General features: G+C 41.8%; 1 protein-coding gene across 1 annotated transcript in view; it reads left to right on the top strand.

Moving 5' to 3' along the window:
• LHFPL1 (LHFPL tetraspan subfamily member 1) overlaps positions 1-20,765 on the top strand; it is a 49,333-nt gene extending 28,568 nt beyond the window's left edge. Inside the window, exon 3 of the mRNA XM_003414796.4 lies at positions 20,584-20,765. Coding sequence (XP_003414844.1) covers positions 20,584-20,765 — 182 coding nt within the window. The remainder of the gene's footprint in view (positions 1-20,583) is intronic.
• Positions 20,766-25,976: the final 5,211 nt, after the last annotated feature.

The raw sequence follows: 25,976 nt of genomic DNA, 5'->3' as shown, positions 1-25,976 counted from the left end.
GTTTCCTCTCCCAGAGGCCCATTTCCTTTGCTCTTCCATCATTTCCTCTCATTCTTGCCAGTTCAAAGCCTTTTATGGCGACTTGGGGTTTGGCCTTTGTGGGTTCAGCATCTAGGCATTTCCTGTTACCTTTCCTCTCTGTCGGTTTCCTTCTTTATGGACAGTCTGTTTTCTTGCGCTCACCAGTGCACAATGAGGCAGTTTAATACATTCTCATGCCCACAGAGGGGCAGCAGTGAGGTAGAAACACCCGTGGCCTGGGTACCAGGAGACCTCAGTTCTAATTTCCTTAAGGTTTCTTGGGTAAGTCTCTTTCCCACTCTGGGTCTTAGTTTTCCTGTTTTTACAAAGAGAGCTTTAGACCAGATTGATGAGAAACCAGAGGCTCCTAGTACCTACCTAGCTCCCTGTTGTGACCCTTCTACCTTTTTGATCTAATTTCATATTCATCTATTTTGCTCCTAAAAAGGAAAAAGGTGATAAAAAAATAAACCAATGTACTTATGACGGCCCTCCTAGAGGAGAGGAGCCCTTTAGTATCGTTCACCCATGGGGGCAAGGGGCAGGAATTAGCAAAGGGAATTGCCAAATACAAGCTATCTATTGCGGCAACATTAGCTTGAATGTCCCGGCAGCCATTCCTCCTGAAAAACTCATGGCTCAGATGTCGCTTATGGTTTTCCAGTTTCCTGCCTTTCCCACACAGAGAGGAGTCTCCATTCACAGGAGAAGCTGGGCTGACCTGGAAGAGGCAGAAGAGGGTCAGGGTGTCAGGAAGTGGTTTGATTCAACTGAATATCCCTAATTGCCAGCACACTCTCCGTGCTCTGTAAATGTTGCATTGAATTAAAAAAAAATAGATTGAACAAATTCTAGTGCAGGTATGATGCCATCTTCCTGTGTGACCATAGTCAGGTCATCTCACTTCTTTAAACCTGTTTCTCCAAGACTAAAGTGAGGAGGATATTCCCAATCTTCCTGGGTTGCTTTGGCCAGAAAATGACAAAGTGCACATTTAAATGTGCTTTATGAAAACAATACCCTACAGGCATAAGGGATAAAAGATTAGAAAGCTGCTCGAGCATTATTAGATTCTTCCTCCCTTTTTTTTTTTTTTTAACATTTTAGTGGCTAAAATTCAGTGCCAGTTTTTTCACTGATCATCCTCTATGCAAAATAGTGACGTACTTAAAGCAATGAGACTCTATACAACCTATGTGACTCTAAGCTATTCTCTCTTTGAATAGAAAAAATAATTTTCTACCTCTTACAAACATTTCACCTCTCCCGAAATAGCCCTCATGAGAAAAGAGTGCTCACCCCTGAAGTAGTCGATCCCTAAGGTGACTTCCAGCTTGGTGATTCCAATGGGAGACAAGGCCCTTACACAGGCCTCAAGGGCAAACTGTCTGCTTTATTTGGCCTGATTTCCCCAAGGAATTGAGAAGGGCCTAGCTCCTAGTAGGCTCAATGAAAAATGAACGCAAAATTTAAACCAGTTGTCTGTACATGAGATCACCACATGATGGCAGTAAAGCCAGGCGAATTCGTTCGATGCTTGGCTGCTTTGTCAGTCCGGCCTCAGGTTCAAGAGTGTGAATCACATTTAATTTCTTTCTTCCACTGGATTTCCTTCCATATACTTCAGCATCTGCTTCCTTTTTTTCCCCCTCACACTTACTGTTTGTCTTTCCCTGCCTACTGGACTGATCCTGTATCCTCAGCCTTTATTTAAAAAGAGAACCGATTTTTTAACGGGAATGCTAATACTGCAGTACCCACTTCACAAGTCTTTTAAAAACACAAATCTCTTACAAGGACGAAATGAAATGATGGACATCATGCACTTAGTACAGTACCGGCACTTAATAACTGTTAGCAATAATGTCATTACTATTATTGGTATTATTACAGGTTAGACTAACCCAGAAAGTTTTTGATAAAGTGGAACAGGTTTCAAATGTAGAAACTAGGAGGAAAACCTGGGACAGCTCATGCAAATGGTAGGATCAATTTCCTAACAAAGTTAGAGTTACACGGATCAAGATATATGTCTGTGCACTTTGTTAGATAATTTTTCTTTAAGTCATCTTTGCCAAGCCACATCCAGGTGAACTGAGAGAAAAAGCATATGAATGGATCTTTCAAGTGAAGGCCCCTAGCACTGCATCAGGCACCCTGTAAGTTCTCAGTAAAGGTTCCCTTCCATTTTTCCTCTAAAAGCAACAACAGGTTGGGCTAATGACAGGGTCTGGTTCAGATGGTTCCCTAACTGAGCTGTGCATCAGAATCACCTAGGTCCTCCCCGCAGAGGTGTTAATTCTGTAGATCTGTGTGAGGCCTGTGGTTGTTGTTAGTTGCCGTTGAGCCTGCTCCAACTCATGATGACCTTATGTATAAAAGGATGAAAGGTTGCCTGGTCCTACGCCATCTTCATGATCTTTGATATATTTCAGCCTGTTGTTGTGGCTATTGTATTAATCCATCTCACGGAGGGTTTCCTCCGTTTTTACCAAACATCATGTTCTTTTCTAGCATTGGTCTTTCCTGATGACATGTTCGAAATTAGTGAGCTGAAGTCTCATCATCCTCGCTTCTAAGGAACGTTCTGGTTGTATTTCTTCTAAGATTGATTTGTTCATTCTTTTGGCAGTCCACGGTATATTCAATATTTTTTGCCAATACCACAGTTCTTATGCATCAATTCTTCTGTCTTCCTTTGTCACTGTTCAGCTTTTGCATGCATATGAGGCAATTGAAAAGACCATGGCTAGGGCCAGGGACATCTTAGGCTACGGCTGTCTGGTAAGTAGTGTGGCGTGGGGCCCAGGAATCTGTATTTTAAAGCTCTTCATAGACACTTTGGAAACTAGTAGACTAGTTGACAGGGTGTTGAATTGAGGGGAAGGGGAAGCTGAGATGTATTGGTTATTCTAGGTGCTGTGCTAAGTGCTTCATATATGTCATCTCATTTGACTTTCACAGCTACTCTGTGAAGTAGGTGGTATCACTTCCATTTTACCCATGGTGGAGCTGAAATTCAGAAAAGATAAATGACTTGCCCAGAGGCTCAGTTTGTAACTGAAGGGCATGGTTTTAAGCTCAGTCCCTTCTAATCCTCATCCAGTGCTCTTCTCATGATACTGCACTGACTTCCCAAGCACAGCTGGACCTGGGCCCTGTCTTTATACCATCTGAGTAAGTGGTAACCTTGTTCAGACATTTCATCTGTCTGCTCAACTCCTTCCTCTACAATAATATTCTTGTGTCTGGTCAGGACGTTATGGATGAAGAAAACAGATGAAAGAAGTTTGAATGAGATAATGGATTTTAAAAGTGCCTTGTAAATTGTAAAGTGCTATACGCGTGTTGGGTAGCATTATTTGTGTCATTTGTTAATACTCAGAGATCTTGGACCCTAGGAAAGTCTCTATAGTCTACGTCTGTGTGCTGATGGAACATGGATGACAATAGCAAATGCACAAAGCTGACATTGCTGGTATGGGGCTAAGTCAATGGCTGGAAAGAGGGAACATTTGTCCCTGACTCCTGAGTTAGTTCAGCTTGCCAAGTCTTGCGTTCTAGCATCTTTGAGTGTTTAAGGATTTAGCAAACAAAGGTAACAATCAGTCAATGAGCATAACCCAGACACTTATCGCATGCAAGATGCTGAATGAGGCACATACAACCCTAATGAAGTCAATCCCAAATAAGTTGAATCCTCAGAAGAAGTGACTGATAACTCTAGAATCTTTCTCCCTTCCTTTAGTTCTGACCTGAAATTACTGAAAACAGTTTCTAACTCTCTCTCCCTATCCTTAAAGGTACTGCACACCACCCCCTCAACCTGCCACCCATTCTGCTGCGAAAGCGCTATTTCTGAAATGCAAATCTGGCATCTTTAGTAATGGTTCCCCACTGCATTCAGGATAAAGTCCAAATTCCTTGGCGTGGCCTAGAGAGACCTTGGCTATCACTAGCATTTCCACTCCAGATTCTTTTCTTGAGACGTGCCACTTCGTAGTCAGTCTATGATCCAGCCACCCTAAAAGTGAAAATGCTATATTCCTTCATACCTTTGCAACTTTGCATGTGTTATTCCCTTTGCTTGGAATATCCTTCTCCCCTTCCTCACCTAGGTAACTTCCTAGTCTTCCTTGAAAACTCGTTGCCCTCTTTAATTGGATTTGATGCTCCTCATTTGTATTCCTGTAGCACACTATCCACCCATCTGTCCACCACCCATCTGTCCATTTGTTGTACTGTGGTGGCTTGCGTGTGTCACTATGATGCTGGAAGCTATGCCACCAGCCTTTCAAATTCCAGCAGGGTCACGCATGGTGGACAGGTTTCAATGGAGCTTCCAAATTAAGACAGATTAGGAAGAAAGGCTTAGTGATGTACTTCTGAAAATTAGCAAGTGAAAGCTTATGGGTCACAACAGAGTGTTGTCTGATATAGTGCTGGAAGATGAGCCCCCTAGGTTGGAAGGCACTACACAATGGCTGCAACAATGGACCCATTGATCAGGAAGATGGATCAGGACTAGGCAATATTTCATTCTGTTGTACATGGGGTTGCCATGAGTTGGTGCCAACTCAACAGCAACTAACAATAACAACAAGCACTTTGTACCATAGCACTTGTCATACTAATAGTATGTTTACTTCCGGGCTTTGAACCGGTTGCTTCTGGTTCAAATCCCTGCTGAGAATTTGCATTTCTAAGAAGTTCCCAGGTAATGCTAAGGCTGCTAGTTAGGGACCAATTCTGAGAACCACTAGTAGAGCAGTAGTTCTCAAAATTTATTATACATAAGAACCACCTGGTGGATTTGTTAAACTGTAGATTCTGATTCAGTATATCTGGGGTGGAAATGCAAATTCTCAGCAAGGGCTCAAACTGGAACAAAGCTGGTCGAAGCCCTGATTTACTTGTCCCACTTCTGCCTCTGACTCCCTTTCACTTATCTCTTTTATTAACCTTACCTATGTGAGAACAACATGATTAAGGAGCTTATCACAGTGCCTGGCACATGGAAGCATTTGACCAATATTAGCTATTATTATTTCAGTTACTGACTTAGTTAGCTGAGAAAGTTCAAGTAGATACAAGCAGCAGTCCATTGAGCAGATGGTAGAGGAGAGAGGTCAGTTTCTAGAGGCCAAGTGTCCTAGAGAGCTCATGCTGAGCCAAAGAGGCCCAATACTTGCTTAGCTGGCTTTTGACCTGTCTCCTTAAGGAGAGTACCCAAAGACCTTCTGAGAAACTACTCCAAGTATAGCTGATGGGCTGTACGAAGGGCAACTGAGGATGAGATGGAGGCTTTTTCAGGGGCAGGTGTGGGTAAGTTCTAGAGAAAGACCCAGAAGCACAGTTTAAAGTGGCCTGAGACATGGTATCCCCCCATTGAAGAAAAAGATGAACAAAGTAGCTAAAAGTCAGGCTAGGTATGCAAGAAATGATATAGAGAACTGGATGGAAAATATGAGGAGAGGTCAGGAGCAAATGTTAAGTAGTGGTGGGGAAAATTTCAATAGAAGGTATCAATTTGTTTGGCTGAAGTGTGTGAGAGAAAAAAACAATCAGCCATATTAGAGCATCTTTGTGATCATGAGGGACTTGGTTCTTCATTGAATACTTCCCTGCCTTCTCAGCAAGTACCCAGGTCTTCCCTTCCTCTTTAGAACATTGAGTTGGACCAAGATTGGGTCAAATAGTCAGGGGCTACTAGCAATAACGTGTTTCCCTGAAGTTTTCAGAGTTTTTTTTTTTTTTTTTTTTTTGCCTTTTCCTGGCAAGGGAGCCTGGCAGCCTCCTGGAATCTTCGGTAGGTTCTGAGCCTCCAATCTGGGCTCCTGTTGACACTCAAGCCCAGCTTGGAGAGTGAGAAGAGAGCAGTTCTCATAGCTTTGGCTGTCTTTCTACTGAGGGCAGTGGTGGGGGTTTGGCAATTGCTTTTGAATTTATTGGCTTTGCTTTATCTTTGAAGATTATTCATTTGTGTTTGCTGAACCTAGCAGAGAAAGTTCTCTGCTCATTTAGCTTGGCTGCATTGGAAATGTTTTTACACTCCCACCTATGAAGACCCTAAAGTCAGCAGTATCTCTCTGAACAGATGGTACCACCAGCTTCATGCAAACCCCTGCTGCTCCTGTTCAAACAAAATTCAAGTCTTCATAGCAAAAATATGCTGAGTAAGCAAATAGCAACCCTCCTTCCCCCTCTGCAACCACTACACACAACAAACAGCGGAGTTTGGGAGGCGACTGCAGACCTGGTTTCATAAGCTTAGACAGTGTCACAGTGATGACAGGAACAGCTGGCTTACCTGAGCTGGGTCTGCTTTGAAGAAAATAATACTCTCACCAGGAAGGGATGTGTTGAAGATCTCAAGTCCCTCACCCCTCGGTTCCCAGGTATCATCTTCTCTAATGTTCTAATCTCCTAATGTTCTCTAAACAAACTCCTCCTGCCTTTCCTCTCTTCTTTCTCTTCCACCTACCCAACTGATCCTCCTTTAGCCTCCTTCTACTCTTTGATCTTTCTCTATTCCTTCCACCTTTCTGTCTACTCCACAGAATTCCAAAGGAACCCTAGATGCCTCTCTGTAGCTGAGGGTCTTGCCCGAAGGAACAATGTAGGCAGCTTGGCTTCATATGCAGAAGGCTTCAAAGGACCAAAAGTAGCTTGCAGACAGATTTATCTGCAGATCTGTCCTGGTCCTTTGTGTTGGGGTGAAGTTGAGGGTGATATGCAAGTTCCCATTGTAGGTCCTCCTCCATCCTTGGGGTCACTCCTTCCCTTATTTTACCTACCTAAAGGCAGAACAGTGTTTTTCAATTTCCTTGGCTATTGGAGAACATTGGATTAAAAAGTAGACATCAAAACGTTCTTTCTGCACTCTACCTGAAGCACCCCAACATCCTGACTCCAAGAGTTCCTAGAATTTGGGTCTTTTCTTTGAATGTACATACAGTCCCTTCTCTTCAACCCTGAGCTGTTCACATCCTCCAAACAACTTTATCTCCACTTGTACCACCCCAAAGCTCCAAGCTACTTCACTATTCTTAACCCCGCTCCCCCCCATCATTTTCTCCTGATACTACATCAATATCCAGGCTTCCTACCACTTTTCCAGGGTTACAGGCATGCCTTCTCCTGGAGTAGTAGCTCTCAGAACTTCATTGTTGGCAACACTTTTGTCAAATCAAACCTTCACATATCTGCAAGTTCCATTACATTTCATCTAGCTCTAGTCAGTCTGGGAGGTGTTAGTCTTCAGCATGTGCTGTACCCCTGCTTCCCTGTCTCTTCCTCCAAACTTTCATGGCCTGGAATTCCAACAGATGACTCTCTGAAAGGGTAGACTTGAGAAACCCAAAAGGCAGACTTAACTCACCCCCGTTTTATGCCTTTTCTTTCCAACATTGTTTCCCTCTTCTTCCAAAAAGGCCTCCTTTCTTTAGATTAATTCTCTAGCATTCTTGCCTTCTATGCTGACATTCTTAACATGCCCCTTGCAGACACAGCCTTTTTGTTAAGCTCTGTTCTACTCTGATTCCTAACCCTGACACCCACACCAATGCTAGGGACCACTAGAAGCGTTGGTTTGGGGCTAACTCCACCCAGTAGCTTGTCATGATCCATTGGCAGCTGGCCCAACACCATGCCCCTTAAGGGCATAGCACTGGGGTTCTGGTAAGGGAAGAGGGTTAATTTCAGAAGTAGCCAATGACAATTTGCTGTCCAAACAGCAGCTTTGTAATAACATAGCTTAATGCTGAATCAAACGAAACAGAGTCAAACTCCAAACTAATTTGATTTGCAACTTGGAATAAAAGCAATGTGTCTTGGTTTAAATGTTAGGCCCACTGCTAAGTGATGATTTAATAACTTTTATGAAGGATCCAGTCACAGCAATTTCAACACTGGAATAGAGTGACTCACAGATAGGGTGTTAGAAATGATATAGAAGAGTACAAAAAGAAACAGGCTTACCCCAGGGCTCATCCAGAAGCTTTGCATAAAACTAATTAACAGTTAGAACCTCTTCTCCCCCCGCCATCCTGGCACCCAATCTTTCTCTTCACAGATACTCATGCATACATGTAGAGAAAATCTCCAGGTGAGATGTCAGCTCACTGCAGTATTTTCTGAGCACACAGTCTCTTGAATGATTCTAGTGTGGAGGCTCAGTCAGTACATTCAATCTTGAAGGCAAGGCAATGTGAGCCAGGCTGTTTCCCAAAGGAACCTCAAGAGCTTATCTGGTCCTATTGCCCTGTCTTTAGGCAAATAATTACTTTCTTCATTTTCTGGGTGAGAGAGCTGAGGCCCAGTGGGGTTAAGATATTTTTTCATAGACCCCAATCTCCTGACTCCCAGGGAATCAATGCTTCCTCCTCAATACCTTGTGGAATCTCTCATCTTGACATTCCCCCAGCTCCCTGGTCTAACATACCAGAATTCTGAGGGCTGACCATACCAAGGGCTCAGTCTCAGGCTGCTTCCAAGGTCAATGAGGGATCATGCATGGCCATTGGAGAAGATTCCATTCTGTTGGGCTGATAATTCAGTCATCAAGATTCATTTTGGAAGAATTCAAAGTATAAATATATGGTGTTTGCTTAGATCATGGTTGCTCAATCTTGACACTATTGACATTTTGGCCTGGAAAATTCTTTGTCTCGGAGGGATATCTTATATATTCTCCATGTGTAACAGCATCCCTTGCCTCTGGCTGACCAGTCTCTGCCTATAGCCTTCACCTACCTCCAATCTCTTTTTCACAGAGCTTTCAGGTTAATCTTCCCAAACATAGTAGTGGTTCTCAAGCAGAGGTGATTTTGCCCCCTGGGTAAAATTTAGTAATGTCAGTGATTAAGAAATCAGCTGATAACCAAAAAGTTGGCAGTTTGATCCACCATCCACTCCTTAGAAACCATATGGGGCAGTTCTACTCTTTCCTATACAGTTGCTATGAGTTGGAATCAACTTAAAGGCAATGGGTTGGGGGGCGGGAACAAGACAGCGAAATCGACAGACACTTCTGGCAAGCCCTCTTACAACAAAGACCCAAAAAAAACAACTGAAACGAGTATATGTATGACAATCTAGGATCCCTGAACATCAAAGGCAAGGTTAGAAAATGAACTGAAGGGCAGGGAGAGGAAGAGACGGTTCAGAAGCGGAGAGGAGTTACCAGACCTGAATCGCCGGGATCCCTCAGGCACCATTCCCGGGAGCAGTGGTGGTGGGCTGGTACTATCATTCGGCTGCAGTTTCCTCAGGGAGCAGCAGCCAGCCACACAGCCTACTCACACCTCCGGAACCAGAGAAGAATGGCACTCTCAGCAAAAGCTAAGCACTTGCATATATTTTACCGTCCCTTCCCCCAAGCCCACTTCAATGGCTGATTTTCCTGGGCCTGAGATAGGTCCTTTTGAGCACCCAGAGCCATCCTCCTGGCCTTGGAGAAGGAATAAATTTGCAATTGGGGGAAAAGATAATTTGCCAGCTCCACTTACTGTGGGAGCTCAGGACAGAAGCAGCTCCTGTCCAGGAATAAATGGTCTGTGGACATTGAATACCTTTCTCCTTTGTATGGACCTGTGTGGGCCTATTTGAGGAGAGCAGACCGTTGTTGGCAGTCTACAACTGTTTCAGCTGTGCGGTGGAGAGGTGGGTGTTTGATGTTTGACATTGCTTTGCCTATTAAACAGGGTCCTCACCTACCCACATCAGGGGCCTAAGAACTGGTGGCTCCACTCAGGTCAACAACTCACCCTGTGACAGGTGTCCAAGGATAACTGATATCTCCCAGTCCTTACAACCAAAAACATTGGGTGCCCATGGTCCATCTGCAGAACCTACCCACCTGTATGCTCTAGGGAACAGGAACACAATTTCCTCAGAGACACTTGGGAGATGATTCTGAGCTCCCTGCCTTGTTCAGAGCATGACAACCTGCTGAAACCAGATACTCGTACCTACACCAGTCACCCCTTCCCCTCTAAGACTGTAGGACAGAGCCTGTACCACACACTTGATGACCAGCTACCTGGAAACCTGAGCTGAATTCATACAAGAAAAGTGAATAGACTCCTAGACTGATATACTTGATAACAGTTCTAGCCATCTGGGGACAGGACGTCAGAGCTCCAAAGGTGAAAATAATCAAGTTAGCCCACTCAAGAAACCTATGTGGGTATATCAAAAGAACAAAGCAAGAAGCTACGACACAGGAAGCAAACATAACATAAAATAATACAATAACTTATAGATGGCTCAGAGACAACAGTCAACATCAAGTCACATAAAGAAACAGAGCATGATCGCCTCAACAAACTCTCAAAACAAAGAATCAAGGGATCTTCTAGATAAAAATGTCTTCTTGGAATTACCCAAGGCAGAACACAAAAGATTAATATATAGAACCCTTCAAGACATCAGGAAGGAAATCAGGCAATACACAGAAAAGCCAAGAAACACACAGATAAAGCAGTTGGAGAAATTTAAAAGATTATTCAGGAGCATAATGAAAAATTTAATAACTTGGAAAAATCCATAGACAGACAGCAATCAGAAATTCAGAAGATTAACAATAAAATTATAGAAGTAGACAACTCAATAGAAAGTCAGAGGAGCAGAATTGAGCAAGTGGAAGGCAGAATTTGTGCACTTGAAGATAAAACACTTGGCACCAATATATTTGAAGAAAAATCAGATAAAAAATTAAAAAAAATTAAGAAACCTTAAGAATCATGTGAGACTCTGTCAAGAGAAATAAACTACGAGTGACTGGAGTTTCAGAACAGGGAGAGATAACAGAAAATACAGAGAGAGTTGTTGAAGATTTGTTGGCAGAAAACTTCCCTGATGTCGTGAAAGATGAGAAGATATCTATCCAAGATGCTCATCGAACTCCACATAAGGCAGATGTTAAAAGAAAGTCACCAAGACATATTATAATCAAACTTGCCAAAACCAAAGATAAAGAGAGAATTTTAAGAGCAGCTAGGGATAAAGGAAAAGTCACCTACAAAGGAGAGTCAATAAGAATAAGCTCGGACTACTCGGCAGAAACCATGCAGGCAAGAAGGCAATGGGATGACTTACATAAAGCACTGAAGGAAAAAAATTGCCAGCCAAGAATCATATATCCAGCAAAACGGTCTATTAAATATGAAAGTGAAATTAGGATATTTCCAGATAAACAGAAGTTTAGGGAATTCTTAAAGACCAAACCAAAACTACAAGAAATACTAAAGGGAGTTCTTTGGTTAGAAAATCAATAATATCAGGTGTCAACCCAAGACTAGAACACTGGACAGAGCAACCAGAAGTCAATCCAGACAAGCAAATCACAAAAATAAATCAAGTTAAAAAAATGCTCAAAACAGGGAAACAGCGATGTTACTATGTAAAAGAAGACAATATTAAAACAATAAAGAGGGAAGAAGAAATGTAGTCATAGATCTTCCATATGGAGAGGAAGACAGGTGATACAAAGAAATAAAAGTTAGGTTTAAATTAGAAAAATAGGGGTAAATAATAAGGTAACGACAAAGGAGAAAAACTATCCTACACATCAAAATAAAATACAAGAAAAAAATAGAGACTCAGCAGAAACAAAATCAACAACAATGAATATGAGGAAAGAACAATGTATAAAGATAATCTACTCAGCACATTAAATTAAACGGGAAAAAAAGAAACTCTCAACAACACACAAAAAAGACATCAAAATGGTAGCACTAAATTCATACCTCTCCATAATTATGCTGAATGCACATGGACTAAATGCACCAATAAAGAGACAGAGAGCGGCAGAATGGGTTGAAAAACACGAACTGTCTATATGCTGCCTACAAGAGACACCCCTTAGACTTAGAGACACAAACAACCTAAAATTCAAAGGATGGAAAAATATATATATCAAGCAAAACACAATAAAAAAAGACCAGGACTGGCAATATTAATTTCTGACAAACTAAACTTCAAAGTTAAATCCAACATAAAGGATAAGGATAGACACTATATAATGGTTAAAGGGACAATATACCAAGAAGATATAACCATATTAAATATTTATGCACCCAATGACAGTTCTGCAAGATACATAAAACAAACTCTATCAGTGTTGAAAAGTGAGAGACAGCTCCACAATAATAGTAGGAGACTTCAACACATCACTTTTGGTGAAGGCTAGGACATCCAGAAAAAAGCTCAATAAAGACATGGGATATCTAAATGCCACAATCAACCAACTTGACCTCATAGATATATACAGAACACTCCACCCAATAGCAGCCAAGTATACTTTCTTTTCTAGTGCACATGGGACATTCTCTAGAATAGATCACATATTAAGTCATAAAGCAAACCTTAGCAGAATCCAAAACATTGACATAATTACAAAGCATCTTCTCGGACCATAAGGCCATAAAAGTAGAAATCAAGAACAGAAAAAGCAGGGAAAGAAATAAACACTTGGAAACTGAACAATACCCTGCTCAAAAAAGACTCGATTACAGAAGACGTTAAGGATGGAATAAAGAAATTCATAGAAACCAATGAAAATGAAAACATTTCCTTTCAGAACCTTTGAGACACAGCAAAAGCAGTGTTCAGAGGTCAATTTATATCAAATGCACACACCCAAAAAGAGGTAAGGGCCAAAATCAAAGAATTATTCCTACAACTTGAACAAATACAAAGAGAGCAACAAAAGAAACCCTCAGGCACCGGAAGAAAACAAATAATAAAACTTAGAGGTGAACTAAATGAAATAGAAAATGGAAAAACAATCGAAATAATTAACAAGACCAAAAGCCAGTTCACTGAAAAAAATCAACAAAATTGATAACCACTGGCCAAACTGACAAAAGAAAAACAAGAGAGGAAGCAAATAACTCGAGTAAGAAATGAGATGGGCGCTATTACAACAAACCCAACTGAAATTAAAAGAATCATATCAGATTACTATGAAAAATCGTACTCTAACAAATTTGAAAACCTAGAAGAAATGGGTGAATTCCTAGAAACACACTACCTACCTAAACTAACACAAACAGAGGTACAACTAAATAGACCCATAACGAAAGAAGAAATTGAAAAGGTAATCAAGAAACTCCCTACAAATAAAAGCCCTGGCCTGGACGGCTTCACTGCAGAGCTCTACCAAACTTTCAGGGAAGAGTTTACCACCACTACTAGTAAAGGTATTTCAGAGCATAGAAAAGGAAGGAATACTCCCAAACTCATTCTATGAAGCCACCATATCCCTGATACCAAAACCAGGTAAAGACACCACAGGAAAAGAAAATTACATACCTATATCCGTCATGAACTTAGATGCAAAAATCCTCAACAAAATTTACGCCAATAGAATTCAACAACATATCAAAAAAATAATTCACCAAGACCAAGTGGGATTCATACCAGATATGAAGGGATGGTTCAACATTAGAAAAACAATCAATGTAATCCATCACATAAATAAAACAAAAGACAAGAATCACATGGTTTTATCAATTGATGCAGAAAAGGCATTTGACTAAGTTCAGCACCCATTCATGATAAAAACTCTCAGCAAAATAGAAATAGAAGGAAAATTCCTCCACATAATAAAGGCCACTTATACAAAGCCAAAAGCCAACATCATCCTAAGTGGAGAGAGTCTGAAAGCATTCCCCTTGAGATCACAACCAGACAAGAATGCCCTTTATCACCACTCTTATTCAACATTGTGCTGGAGGTCCTAGTCAGAGCAATTAGGCTAGATAAAGAAATAAAGGGCATCCAAATTGGCAAGGAAGAAGTCAAAGTATCTCTATTTGCAGATGACATGATCTTATACACAGAAAACCCTAGGGTATCCTCAAGAAAACTACTGAAAGTAATAGAAGAGTTCAGCAGAGCATCAGGATACAAGATAAACATACAAAAATCAGTTGAATCCTTCTACACACAAAAAAAAAGAACATCAAAGAGGAAATCACCAAATCGATAGCATTTAAAGTAGCCCCCGAGAAGATAAAGTACTTAGGAATAAATCTTGCCAGAGATGTAAGAGACTTATACAAAGAAAACTACAAAACACTTCTGCAAGAAACCAAAAGTATCTACATAAGTGGAAAAACATACCCTGCTCATGGATAGGAAAACTTAAGATTATAAAAATGTCTATTGTACCAAAAGCGATCTATAGATTTAATGCAATTCTTATCCAAATTCCAATGACATTTTTTAATAAGATGGAGAAACAAATCACCAACTTTATATGGAAGGGAAAGAGGCCCTGAATAATTAAAGCGTTACTGAAAAAGAAGAACAAAGTGGGAGTCCTCACTCTACCTGATTTTAGAACCTATTATACCACCACAGTAATCAAAAAAGCCTGGTATTGGTACAGCGACAGATACATAGGCCAATGGAACAGAATTGAGAAGCCAGACATAAATCCATCCACATATGAGCAGTTGATATTTGACAAAGGCCCCAAATCAGTTAAATGTGGAAAAGACAGTCTTTTTAACAAATGGTGCTGGCATAAGTGGATATCCGTCTGCAAAAAACATTACTAACAGTGCTGAAGAAAAAGTAGATAACTGGGAGCTCCTAAAAATCAAACATCTATGCTCATCCAAAGACTTCACCAAAAGAGTAAAAAGATTACCTACAGACTGTAAAAAAGTTTTTAGCTGTGACATTTCTGATCAGCACCTGATCTCTAAAATCTACATGATACTGCAAAACCTCAACTACAAAAAGACCAATGACCCAATTAAAAAAATGGGCAAAAGATATGAACAGTCACTTCACTAAAGAAAACATTCAGGTAGCTAACAGATACATGAGGAAGTGCTCACGATCTTTAGCCGTTAGAAAAAGGCAAATCAAAACTACAATGAGATTCCATCTCAATCCAATAAAACAAGGCTGGTATTAATCCAAAAAACACAAAATAATAAATGTTGGAGAGGTTGGGGAGAGACTGGAACACTTATACACTGCTGGTGGGAATGTCAAATGGTACAACCACTTTGGAAATCGATTTGGCACTTCCTTAAATAGCTAGAATTAGAACTACCATATGATCCAGCAATCCCACTCCTTGGACTATATCCTAGAGAAATAAGAGCCTTCACATGAACAGATATATGCACATCCATGTTCATTGCATCACTGTTTATAATAGCAAAAAGATGGAAGCAACCAAGGTGCCTATCAACGGATGAATGGATAAATAAATCATGGTATAGTCACACAATGGAATACTACGCATTGATAAAGAACAGTGATGAATGTGTGAAACATTTCATAACATGGATGAATCTGGAAGGCATCATGGTGAGTGAAATTAGTCAGTTGCAAAAGGACAACAAATATTGTATGAGACCACTAGTATAAGAACTCGAATAATAGTTTAAACAGAGAAGAAAATAGTCTTTAATGGTTTTGAGCAGGGGAGGGAGGGAGGGTGGGAGAGGGGTATTCACTAATTAGATAGCAGATAAGAACTACTTTAGGTGAAGGGAAAGACAGCACAGAATACAGGGGAGGTCAGCACAATTGGACTAAACCAAAAGCAAAGAAGTTCTCTGAATAAACTGAATGCTTCGAAGGCCAGCATAGCAGGGACAGGGGTCTGGGGACCATGGTTTCAGGGGACATCTAAGTCAATTGGCATAATAAAATCTATTAAGAAAACATTCTGCATCCCACTTTGGAGAGTGGCTTCTGGGGTCTTAAACACTAGCAAGCAGCCATCTAAGATGCATCAGTTGGTCTCAACCCACCTGGATCAAAGGAGAATGAAGAACACCAAGGACACAAGGTAATAATGAGCCCAAGAGACAGAAAGGACCACATAAACCAGAGACTACATCATCCTGAGACTAGAAGAACTAGATGGTGCCCGGCTACAACCGATGACTGCCCTGACAGGGAACACAACAGAGAACCCCTGAGGGAGCAGGAGAGCAGTGGGATGCAGACCCCAAATTCTTGCCAAAAGACCAGACTTAATGGCCTGACTGGGACTAGAAGGATCCCGGTGGTCATGGCCTCCAGACCTTCTGTTGGCCTAGGACAGGAACCATTCCCAAAGCCAACTCTTCGGACAGGGATTGGACTGGAGAATGGGATGGAGAGGGATTCTGGTTAGGAGTGAGCTTCTTGGATCAGGTGGACACTTGAGACTATGCTGGCATCTCCTGTCTGAGGGAAGATGAGAGGGTAGAGGGGGTTAGAAGCTGATGGAATGGACATGAAAAGAGAGAGGGGAGGGAGGGAGCGGGCTGTCTCATTGGCGGAAGAGCAATTGGGAGTATATAGCAAGGTGTATATAGGTTTTTGTGTGAGGGACTGACTTGATTTGTAAACTTGCACTTAAAGCACAATAAAATTTAAAAAAAAAATAATAAACTTCCATTTTGCCTTTCACAAGCGTATCTCAAAACTAAAAAAAGAAGGCAATGGTTTTTTTTTTTTTTTGGTTTGGAGACATTTTTGGTTGTCATAACTAGGAGAGGGTGCTATTGACATCCAGTGGGTAGAGGTCAGGGATGCTGCTAAACATCCTTTAATGCTCAGGACAGCCCTTATTACCGATAAAGAATTATCTGTCCCAAATATCATTACTGCCCAGGTTGAAAAGCCTTGCGTTATCGTATTATCTCCAGTCAGAAACTTTCGCTAGCTCCCTGATGCGTGTAGAAAAGATGACAGATTTCATAACGCCTCCTGATCTAGATTCAGCTTATAATTTGCCAACTATATCTACTTTTCTGCAACTACTATGAACAGAGTACTGTTTCTCAAGCGTGTGGTCTATTTTCTCACTCATATAATTTTGCTCACACCACCTCTCCCTCTTCCTGGAATGCCTACTTCCTGCTATTAAAGTCAAGTTGTAGTGCTATCTCCCCTATACAGGCTTACCGGAGCCTGAATTCTCCCAGCTACAAATAACTCCTCATTCCCTGCATGTTCCTATAGTACTTTACTCATATGTCTTAAAGTATTGATCACATTTATACTGTTATGGAAAATTTGAATTGGAAGGTACATTTATAAATCTCTTCAGCAAAATCTGATCCACTTAAAGAAAAGGAAACTGAGGCCCAGAAAGGTGAAGTGATTAGTTGAAAGCATCATACTTGCCCATAAAACTTGGACCATAGTCATTTGTGTCCTTGGCTTCACCTTCCTAGCATGGTTGAAATGGATGACCGTAGGCTTTGAGTTAAGCTGGTATTCAAATCTTAGCTCTGACACTTAAGAGTTGGCCAAGTCATTCACTTTTCTGAGACTCAGTTCCCTGAGCTTTAAAATGCAAATAACCATGGCTGTTTTGATAATCCAATGGCCTGTATATTCAAAATGGCTGGAACAGAGTAGACACTCAATAAAGACATTTCAGATGAATAGAAGGATCAACAGTACTTCAAGGAATGGGACCTAGGAATTGATGATGGTCCATGGGTCTTCACTAACAGGGTGAATGAAGGGAATGGGTGGCAGCTTGTTGCCATGGCTCCCTACTTCTGCATCTATCCATAGGAAACACAAGTTCCTCTGTAGGCCATCAGACCAGTGTCCAAGCTTTCTGTGGTGTAGCTGAGTACTGACGATGGTTCTCAAACTGGAAAGGGAATTCCTAAATAGTCCGTTTGGGGGTTTTGTTTGTTTGTTTGTTTCCTTTTGCAATGCAAGTGATATAACCTTTCTGCTCCTTCAAACAGATAGCAGGTAGGGTTGTGGAAAGGGGTTGGATAGAAGTTATATTACTTCTGTTTCTCTTTAGCTTCCTGTGAAACAGAAGCCTTGGGCTTGGGTGTTTTTGAGCAGCCTAATACGAGTTTCTGTGAGAGGAAACTCAGAATGTGTAGAGGTGACGATGAGAGCACTTTGGTGTTGGTTCCTAGCCCAGTAGTACCTGGTTCTGACTTTAGGAAGGTTTATTGAGGCCTTTCTAGCCAGCTTTCCACTCTGGAGTTGCCCACTCTGTCAGCTTTCTTCCTGCCTAGGGCTTTGGGGTAATGACATGCTATGCATTTATTCCTTTTATTTAGTGAAACAAGTTTTTCCCTGTTCCCAGGGTGCATGTACCTAATAGAAATATCTTTGCTACTCTAATGAGGGGATGACCTGACAGGCAACTGAAGAAACAGAATGAGACTTCTGATACCTTGCCTAGAGTAGATTGGGAGCACACTGGGGAGGAAAAAGTTGCTTGGCAGTGGTGCTAACCCAGAGCTAGCTTCTGTCTACTCTACCATGTAAGCACAGGGGATTTTGGCTTGGGGAGAAGCTCAGGTGAGTCTACTACAAATTAGTTTAGGTGCCCCATCTTTAGGGCGTATAGCTTCAAGGATCCTATAATAGGAAAATGGCTCTTTTTGGATGAGAAAATCACTAGAGGGCAGAACACCAGATTAGAATTAAAGACATTTGGTCTGTATCACTGCTCTCCTCCCTCTGTGGATTGCATTGTTTCTATAGCTGTTATATTCTAGTTCTCACCATGAATTTGAGCGGGGACATGGGATTTCAGGAAGTTATATGACTGTGCCAGCCTACTGGTAAAGTACTGTCTCCTCTGAAGGAGTATGACTTGACTCTTGCTATAGGAGGGGATAGACAGTCTTCATTTCTTCATTTATTCAAGGACAGGAAGGAAAGGTATATGGTGTTAATGAGAGCCTCTGATGAGGGAATGTGACTTGGGGAGGTTAAAGAAGGGTTTAATTAGTTGGCTCAATCATTAATTAATTAATAATTAATTAATTAACAATTGAGCTGAGCACTGATGAATGAACATTGACTAAGCAGAGAGTGTGTGTGCATACATGCACGTGTAATAAGCATTTCAGGCAGAGGGAACAAAATGTGCATGGTGAAGAAGGGCACATTCCAGAAACAAATAGAATACGTCTTTGGCTGGTTTTAAAACTTTAATTAAAAATTTAAGCATAGTTTTAGGTATAGAGGATTACAAATGTGAGTGTAACCAGCTTCAAAGTATTGTTAATCTAAATCACTCATACTGAGCACTGACTGCTGGCAGAACACTCTGAGGAGTTATCACAAAAATAGACAAATACATCCACATTGCTGAACCAACAATCTGTATAAAGCAGATTAAAAAAAGAAGTGAAATGCAAAATTTTTCCCAATATTTCACCCAACAGGTACAGCTGTGTATGGGTTGTAGAAATGAATTCCTTTAGGGCTATTGAGTTAATCAGTGGAGGCTTTCTGGAGGTATTGAGTCCTGAATAGTGTTCTGGGAAATATATGAATTGGTGAGTAAGGGAGAAAGAGTTTCTGGCAAGAGAGATAGTATGAGTGATGACTTTGTGGTAGAAAGACTATTTCTGAGGTAGAAAATTTGGATTAAAGTAGACTGGCCTGAATCAAAAAGTGAAGCAATCTAACTTGGAGCCATCTTAGAGTCCTTCTTTGACACACCAAGCAATCAATTGAAAGGAAGAAAATTCAGGTTCACTTGGCACCGTGAGGACAGAAATAATTGGTTATTTGACTCAATTTAGCCTTTAAAAAATAAGTTGTCATGAAAGTCAGTCTTGACAGCCCCACCTGACTCATGTAATCAGAACTAGCTTTCTGCAAGCACTGAGGTAGGAGAAGTAGGTGAAGGTGTGGCTGCTTACCTTTCTCGGGACCCCTCTGCAATTTTGTATCACTGAGTACCTACCCCAATTCCCCAGGTCATGTTTGCTTAACCACTTGATTTTAGCAGTCAGTTACTTGATCCCCCTTAAAATAATATCTCTCCTTTTTTCCTTGGGCACTGATACTTTCTGAGGGGACCCTTAAAAACCACAAATTCTTCAAAGTAAAGAGTCTACCTCTGATAGAATGGTGTTGGGAAGGAGGTTTTTGAGCAGGTGACCTTTCCCATGATCCTTCAAACTGAAACTACCCCCTTAGAACCTTAGCCTTGATTCCAATGCATATTTTCTCCCTGGGTTTTGAAAGATCAGGTTAGGGTAGAGACATGTAGTAGGAGGCAAGGGATTTGATTTTGTTTGTCAAATCTCCCGGTAATGCAGGATATGACTCTTTGAAAGCAACCCATACACTGTAGTGTATCACTGTGGTTAAGAGCATGGAGCTTTAGGGTCAAGATAAGCCTGGGTTCATATCCTGATGCTAACACTTTCTACCTGTGTGATTTTTTTATAAGTTACTCAACTTGTGCCTCAGTTGACTCATTTTTTGTGAATCAGAGATAGTAAGAATACCTAGCTCATATGGTTGCTGTAATGATCAATGTATTTGTAAAGAGCTTTGCATAGTGCTTGGCACCTGGTAAAGTCATTCTTGTCTTCATAACTTTCATCGGCATTGCCACCACCCCAGGATCCTACCATAATAGGAGATTACAATTTTATAACCTCTTTCCAAAGCAAAGAACCAGGAAGGAAGGAAACAGGATGCCAAGTCACATTCACTGTTGCCCGTTTTTACCCTAATCCTAATACCCCAAAAAGAATGTATAAGAAGACAACCCAACCCTCATGTTTACCTCTGTCTCTATTTTCTCAGGTACCTGTCAGCTTGGCTGGGCCTATTACTGTGCTGGAGGTGGAGCAGCTGCAGCCATGTTGATCTGCACCTGGCTTTCTTGCTTTGCTGGAAGAAACCCCAAGCCAGTCATGTTGGTGGAGAGCATTATGAGGAACACCAATTCTTATGCCATGGAACTTGATCACTGCCACAAACCTTGAGCCTGGGCAGAGGAGTGGAGAGGGTAGGAAAAGTAAGGGAAGGGAGCCCTGAAAAGAGGTACCAGACTAGGCCAGTTGCCACCCATTTGCCAGTAGTGTAACCTAGTGTTTGCATGCCTTTAAAATCACCTATCATTCATTTTCACCTTCCCATAAGCCAGTAGGCCAGTGGCTATTTACAAAATTCATCGAGAACAGTGATTCTCTCAAACTTGTACCCAGTCAGTGAGTACCCACTAGCTCCCAAGTCCCACAGTGTTCCTTTATGAAAAAATAAGGGGAATGCAGCTCTTCAGAGTTCTACAGCTTCTGTCTACTACGTAACCCCAAAGTTTAAAGGATGGGTTAGAACAGTTGTACAAGGAGGGGCCAGGAGATGGGCAGGGCTGGTTCCTACCACTCCATTGTTATGATGCTCCACCTGGTATTGATTGCCACCCTCAAATATCTCTGGAGTACTACTACGCAAATTGTATGACTCTTCCTCTTTTGATCCTCTTTCTCCTCAGTTACGGGGGTGTTTGGAGGGAGGGTATCTCATTCCCAGTGGCAAAAACACTAATCAAGGATGCTTGCCTATTGTCTGGGGCTCCTTCCTCATTATGCCTTAGAATAGTCACAGACATTCGTTTTGTGTCCTGGCTGGGTGACTGGAATGAAAATATAGTTGCAAGCATTCCCCAGTCCCTTATAGATACAGAAGCAGAGTTTATCAAATGTTCTGAGCAAAGACTAGCATTTGCCTGGCAGTCAATAAATATGAATTCACAATGATGAGAATAAGGATGTTTCTGCTGGTTCCTTATTGAAATTTCTATCATAGTTCATTTCTCTTGACTAGGAAATCTGCAGTGGCCTCTTGCCCCTGTAGTTGTTCATACCATGATACAAGTTTCTCTGTTTCAAAGACTGCTTGTCAATGGATTTCCCCTCCATCTGCGGTAAGTTAGACATGAACGAACACAGCTCTGATGTCACCTAGGGCTAATATATTTTTAGGCCTGGCCTCCATCCCGTCTGTGCTCAAGGCTGATGAATGGTGTAGAAGAACTTGGTGTCTCCTGGGGGCAGAAATTGTCTCAACCTCTCCCCCCAACACCAATTAATTCAGGTCAGCTCTATTGTTCCATAACTATAGTTTTTAGGGACGGGGGAGGGCCTATGACTCAAAAGGCCAGCTCATCTCTTTCTATTCTTAATCATTCCAGGGTGGTTTGGGCACAGCCCTGCCTGTTGTTGTTGTTGTTAGGTGCCATCAAGTTGGTTCCGACTCATAGAGACCCCATGCACAACAGAACGAAACACTGCCTGGTGCTGTGCCATCCTTACAATCATTGTTATGCTTGAGCTCATTGTTGCAGCCACTGTGTCAATCCACCTTGTCGAGGGTCTTCCTCTTTTCTGCTGACCCTGTACTCTGCCAAGCATGATGTTCTTCTACAGGGACTGGTCCCTCCTGACAACGTGTCCAAAGTATGTAAGATGCAGTTTCGCCATCCTTGCCTCTAAGGAACATTCTGATTGTACTTCTTCCAGGACAGACTTGTTCGTTCTTTTGGCAGTCCATCGTATATTCAATATTCTTCGCCAACACCACAGTTCAAAAGTGTCAACTCTTCTTCGATCGTCCTTATTCATTGTCCAGCTTTCACATGCATATGATGTGATTGAAAATACCATGGCTTGCATCAGGCGCACCTTAATCTTCAGGGTGACATCTTTGCTCTCCAACACTTTGAAGAGGTCCTTTGCAGCAGATTTGCCCAATGCCAATGCGTCTTTTGATTTCTTGACTGCTGCTTCCATGGCTGTTGATTGTGGATCCAAGTAAAATGAAATCCTTGACTTCAAACTTTTCTCCGTTTATCATGATGTTTCTCATTGGTACAGTTGTGAGGATTTTTGTTTTCTTTATGTTGAGGTGCAGTCCATACTGAAGGCTGTGGTCTTTGATCTTCATTAGTAAGTGTTTCAAGTCCTTTTCACTTTCAGCAAGCAAGGTTGTGTCATCTGCATAACGCAGGCTGTTAATGAGTCTTCCTCCAATCCTGATGCCCCGTTCTTCTTCATATAGTCCAGCTTCTCGGATTATTTGTTCAGCATACAGATTAAATAGGTATGGTGACAGAATACAACCCTGACGCACACCTTTCCTGACTTTAAACCAATCAGTATCCCCTTGTTCTGTCTGAACAACTGCCTCCTGATCTATGTAAAGGTTCCTCATGAGCACAATTAAGTGTTCCGGAATTCCCATTCTTCACAATGTCATCCATAGTTTGTTATGAACCACATAGTCGAATGCCTTTGCAGAGTCAATAAAACACAGGTAAACATCCTTCTGGTATTCTCTCCTTTCAGCCAGGTTCCATCTGACATCAGGAATGATATCCCTGTTTCCATGACCTCTTCTGAAACCGGCCTGAATTTCTGGCAGTTTTCCCACGTGTCTGTCAGTTTGTCGTACTGTGGGGGCTTGTGTGTTGCTGTGATTCTGGAAGCTATGCCACTGGTATTCAGATACCAGCAGGGTCAGCCATGGAGGACAGGTTTCAGCTGAGCTTCCAGACTAGGACAGGCTAGGCAGAAGGACCCGGCAGTCTACTTCTGAAAAGCATTAGCCAGTGAAAACCTTATGAATAACAGCCCTGCCTAAAGGGAAAGAAATGATAACACTGTCTTTGTGAGTTATATGGGTCTTTATATTGACGTCACTTAGGTAAGTGAATTCAAGAGTGTAGTCCATTCATGCATTCATTCATTCAGTCCTTCATTCAGCAAACATTTTCTAGTATCTTACTCTAAGCCCCATTCTGTGCTAAGACTGGGAATGAAAAGATAAAGACACAGGTTCTCATCCTAAAAGGGATAGTGGTAGGGTACGGTTAGAAAAAAAAATTTATGTTAGACATGTACATAATTTATGTTTAGACATGTACATAAATGATTGTCAAACAGTCTAAGCACTTTGAAGGTGAAGGGGCAGGATAAAGGATCACATAGACAAGTTAAACGAGCTTGGGAGTTTCATGAGAAAACTTCCAAGAAAAGATGATGCCTACTATGAATCCGAGAGATGAATAAGGGAAGTTAGTTGGCCAAGGTTAAGAGTGTACTAGAGGAGGGTACAGCACAAGCAAAGGCGTGAAGACATGATAGAGTATGGCACAATCATGAGGATGACAGGTGCGTAAAGAGGGAGATAACAAAAGCTAAGAGTGCAAGGGGAAGCAGTAGCTAGTTTCTGTGAAACCTTCTAAGCTGGGATAAGGAGTTTGGATTTTATCCTAAAGGAGGGCCATTGAAAGGAAAGTGATGTGACCATATTTGTGTTTTGGGTAAAGTGAGGAGAATGAAAGAGAAAAGACACAAGCTACAGATATTTTGATAGTCTAGGTGGAAAAAAAAATGAAGGCCTGAACTAAGGCCTATGGGGCTGGAGCAGATGGCATGAATTTGAAAGAAGATATTTAGGAAGTAGAATGTGCAGGACTTAAAGTCAAATGAATATGTGTAGCTGAGGGCAAGCAAAAAGTTTTAGAAGCCCACCCTGACAGGTGAGTGGCTCTTATCACTAAGGTTGGGACTACAAGAGGAATGACAGGTGACTGATGATGGAATTCAGGTCAAGTATTTTGGAATGGCATAAAGCGTTTAAAGTCAGGCAATTTGGGCACTTGTGCCTCACTACGAAGGAAACAATATAATTGAGTTGCTAGGGTCCCCTTTTCCCAAGAAAGATGACTAAAAATAGGCAAAACAAAAATGGAACTGACCCAACTCCATTTTTTTTTTTATTACGTAGATATAGTAATGCAACCTGAAATCAAGAGATCCCAGTGTATGATGGAGAATATGCCAAGAACTTAGGAAAGGCAGTTAGATCAGGTGATCGCTCTTCTCAGGCTAGGGAACCTTCTGGGCATTCTGTGGGATGGGATTTCTGGAAATGAGTATACCGGTCAAGGTCCTGACAGGAAACAGGTGGTGTGCTCAAGGGGTTTAGCTGAGCCAAGACTAATGAAAAAGGGACCATTTATTGTGGTATAGGCAGGGGTTAGGGAACTGCAACATTCTAACCCTAGCCCTAGAGGCCCTGGGTGGTGCAAACGGTTTTTACTCAATCACTAACCTAAAGGTTGGCCATTTGAACCCACCCAGCTGCACTGTGGCCGTCTGCTTCTGTAAAGATTATTGCTGATAAAACCCTGTGGAGCAGTTCTACTCTATAACACATGGGGTTGCCATGAGTAAGAATCGACTTTACAGCAACCAGTTAGGCAGGGTTAAGGGAACCTACAAGCGATGGTGAGACATACAGAAACTATCAACAGTGGGAGCTATTATCACGCCTAAGACTGAAGGGGCAAGGAAACAAATGGTATTATTGGAACCCAGCAAGAGCTGTAGTGATGTGAGAGGGGGTGCCTGACAGGAGCTACGATTTTAGGTAGCAGAATGTAGTCTCTGACTAAATGGTAGGGAGGGAGACAGAGGAATAAATATCTATATCTCACTCTTCTTGCTCTCTGATCCCTTGCCAGTGTCTACCATTAGCCAGACCCAGCCCTATGCCAGCTGGCAAGGAAGCCTGTTGATACAGTCCATTGAGGTCAGCCTCCTTTGGCACAGAGCATGTCAGGGAAGGTCAGAGTATGCATCTTGAGGGTGTGAAAGGAAAAATGGAAAATACCAGCTCAGTGATTGTTCTTCACCTGACACTGCGATTCCCTTACCTGTGGCTTCCCAGGAAGCGCATACTTCGTTTCCCCATCATGGCCCAGATATCTAAACCCGCTGTGAAGTGGTTGCTCCCTAGAGGGGAGACTGGAAAGGAAGGGGTTACTTTGAGGAAAAAAAAAAAAAAACTATTTCACAAGACTGTCACCCTGAATGTAGAAGTTAGTTGGAATGTTTCCACCCCTTTTCCAGGGAAAGGGGACAGGATTTAAAAAGGGATTTTTTTTCTGTGAAGAAACCAGGTTGGCAGGGGCTTTTATTCAAAGAGGGTTCCAGCCCCATGTTCAATTTAAATTTAAACTCCCCCCTGCCCACGGCTGGTTTCTTTTCTTCCAAGCCTTGTTCTTGCATAGATGTCTGACTAGCCTGTTTTGGTTTCCTTGTTCTGTGGCCTGGAGCAGGCTCTTCGAAGCTAAGCCTGCCTCCTTTGGCTGCTGTTGAGCCAAGAGGAAGGAGAGCCCATGGGCCTAG

Source organism: Loxodonta africana, chromosome X (assembly GCF_030014295.1).
Source record: "Loxodonta africana isolate mLoxAfr1 chromosome X, mLoxAfr1.hap2, whole genome shotgun sequence".
Lineage (NCBI taxonomy): Eukaryota > Metazoa > Chordata > Mammalia > Proboscidea > Elephantidae > Loxodonta > Loxodonta africana.
The sequence above is the reverse complement of the archived record's forward strand: the minus strand, read 5'-3'. Positions and strand labels throughout refer to the sequence as shown.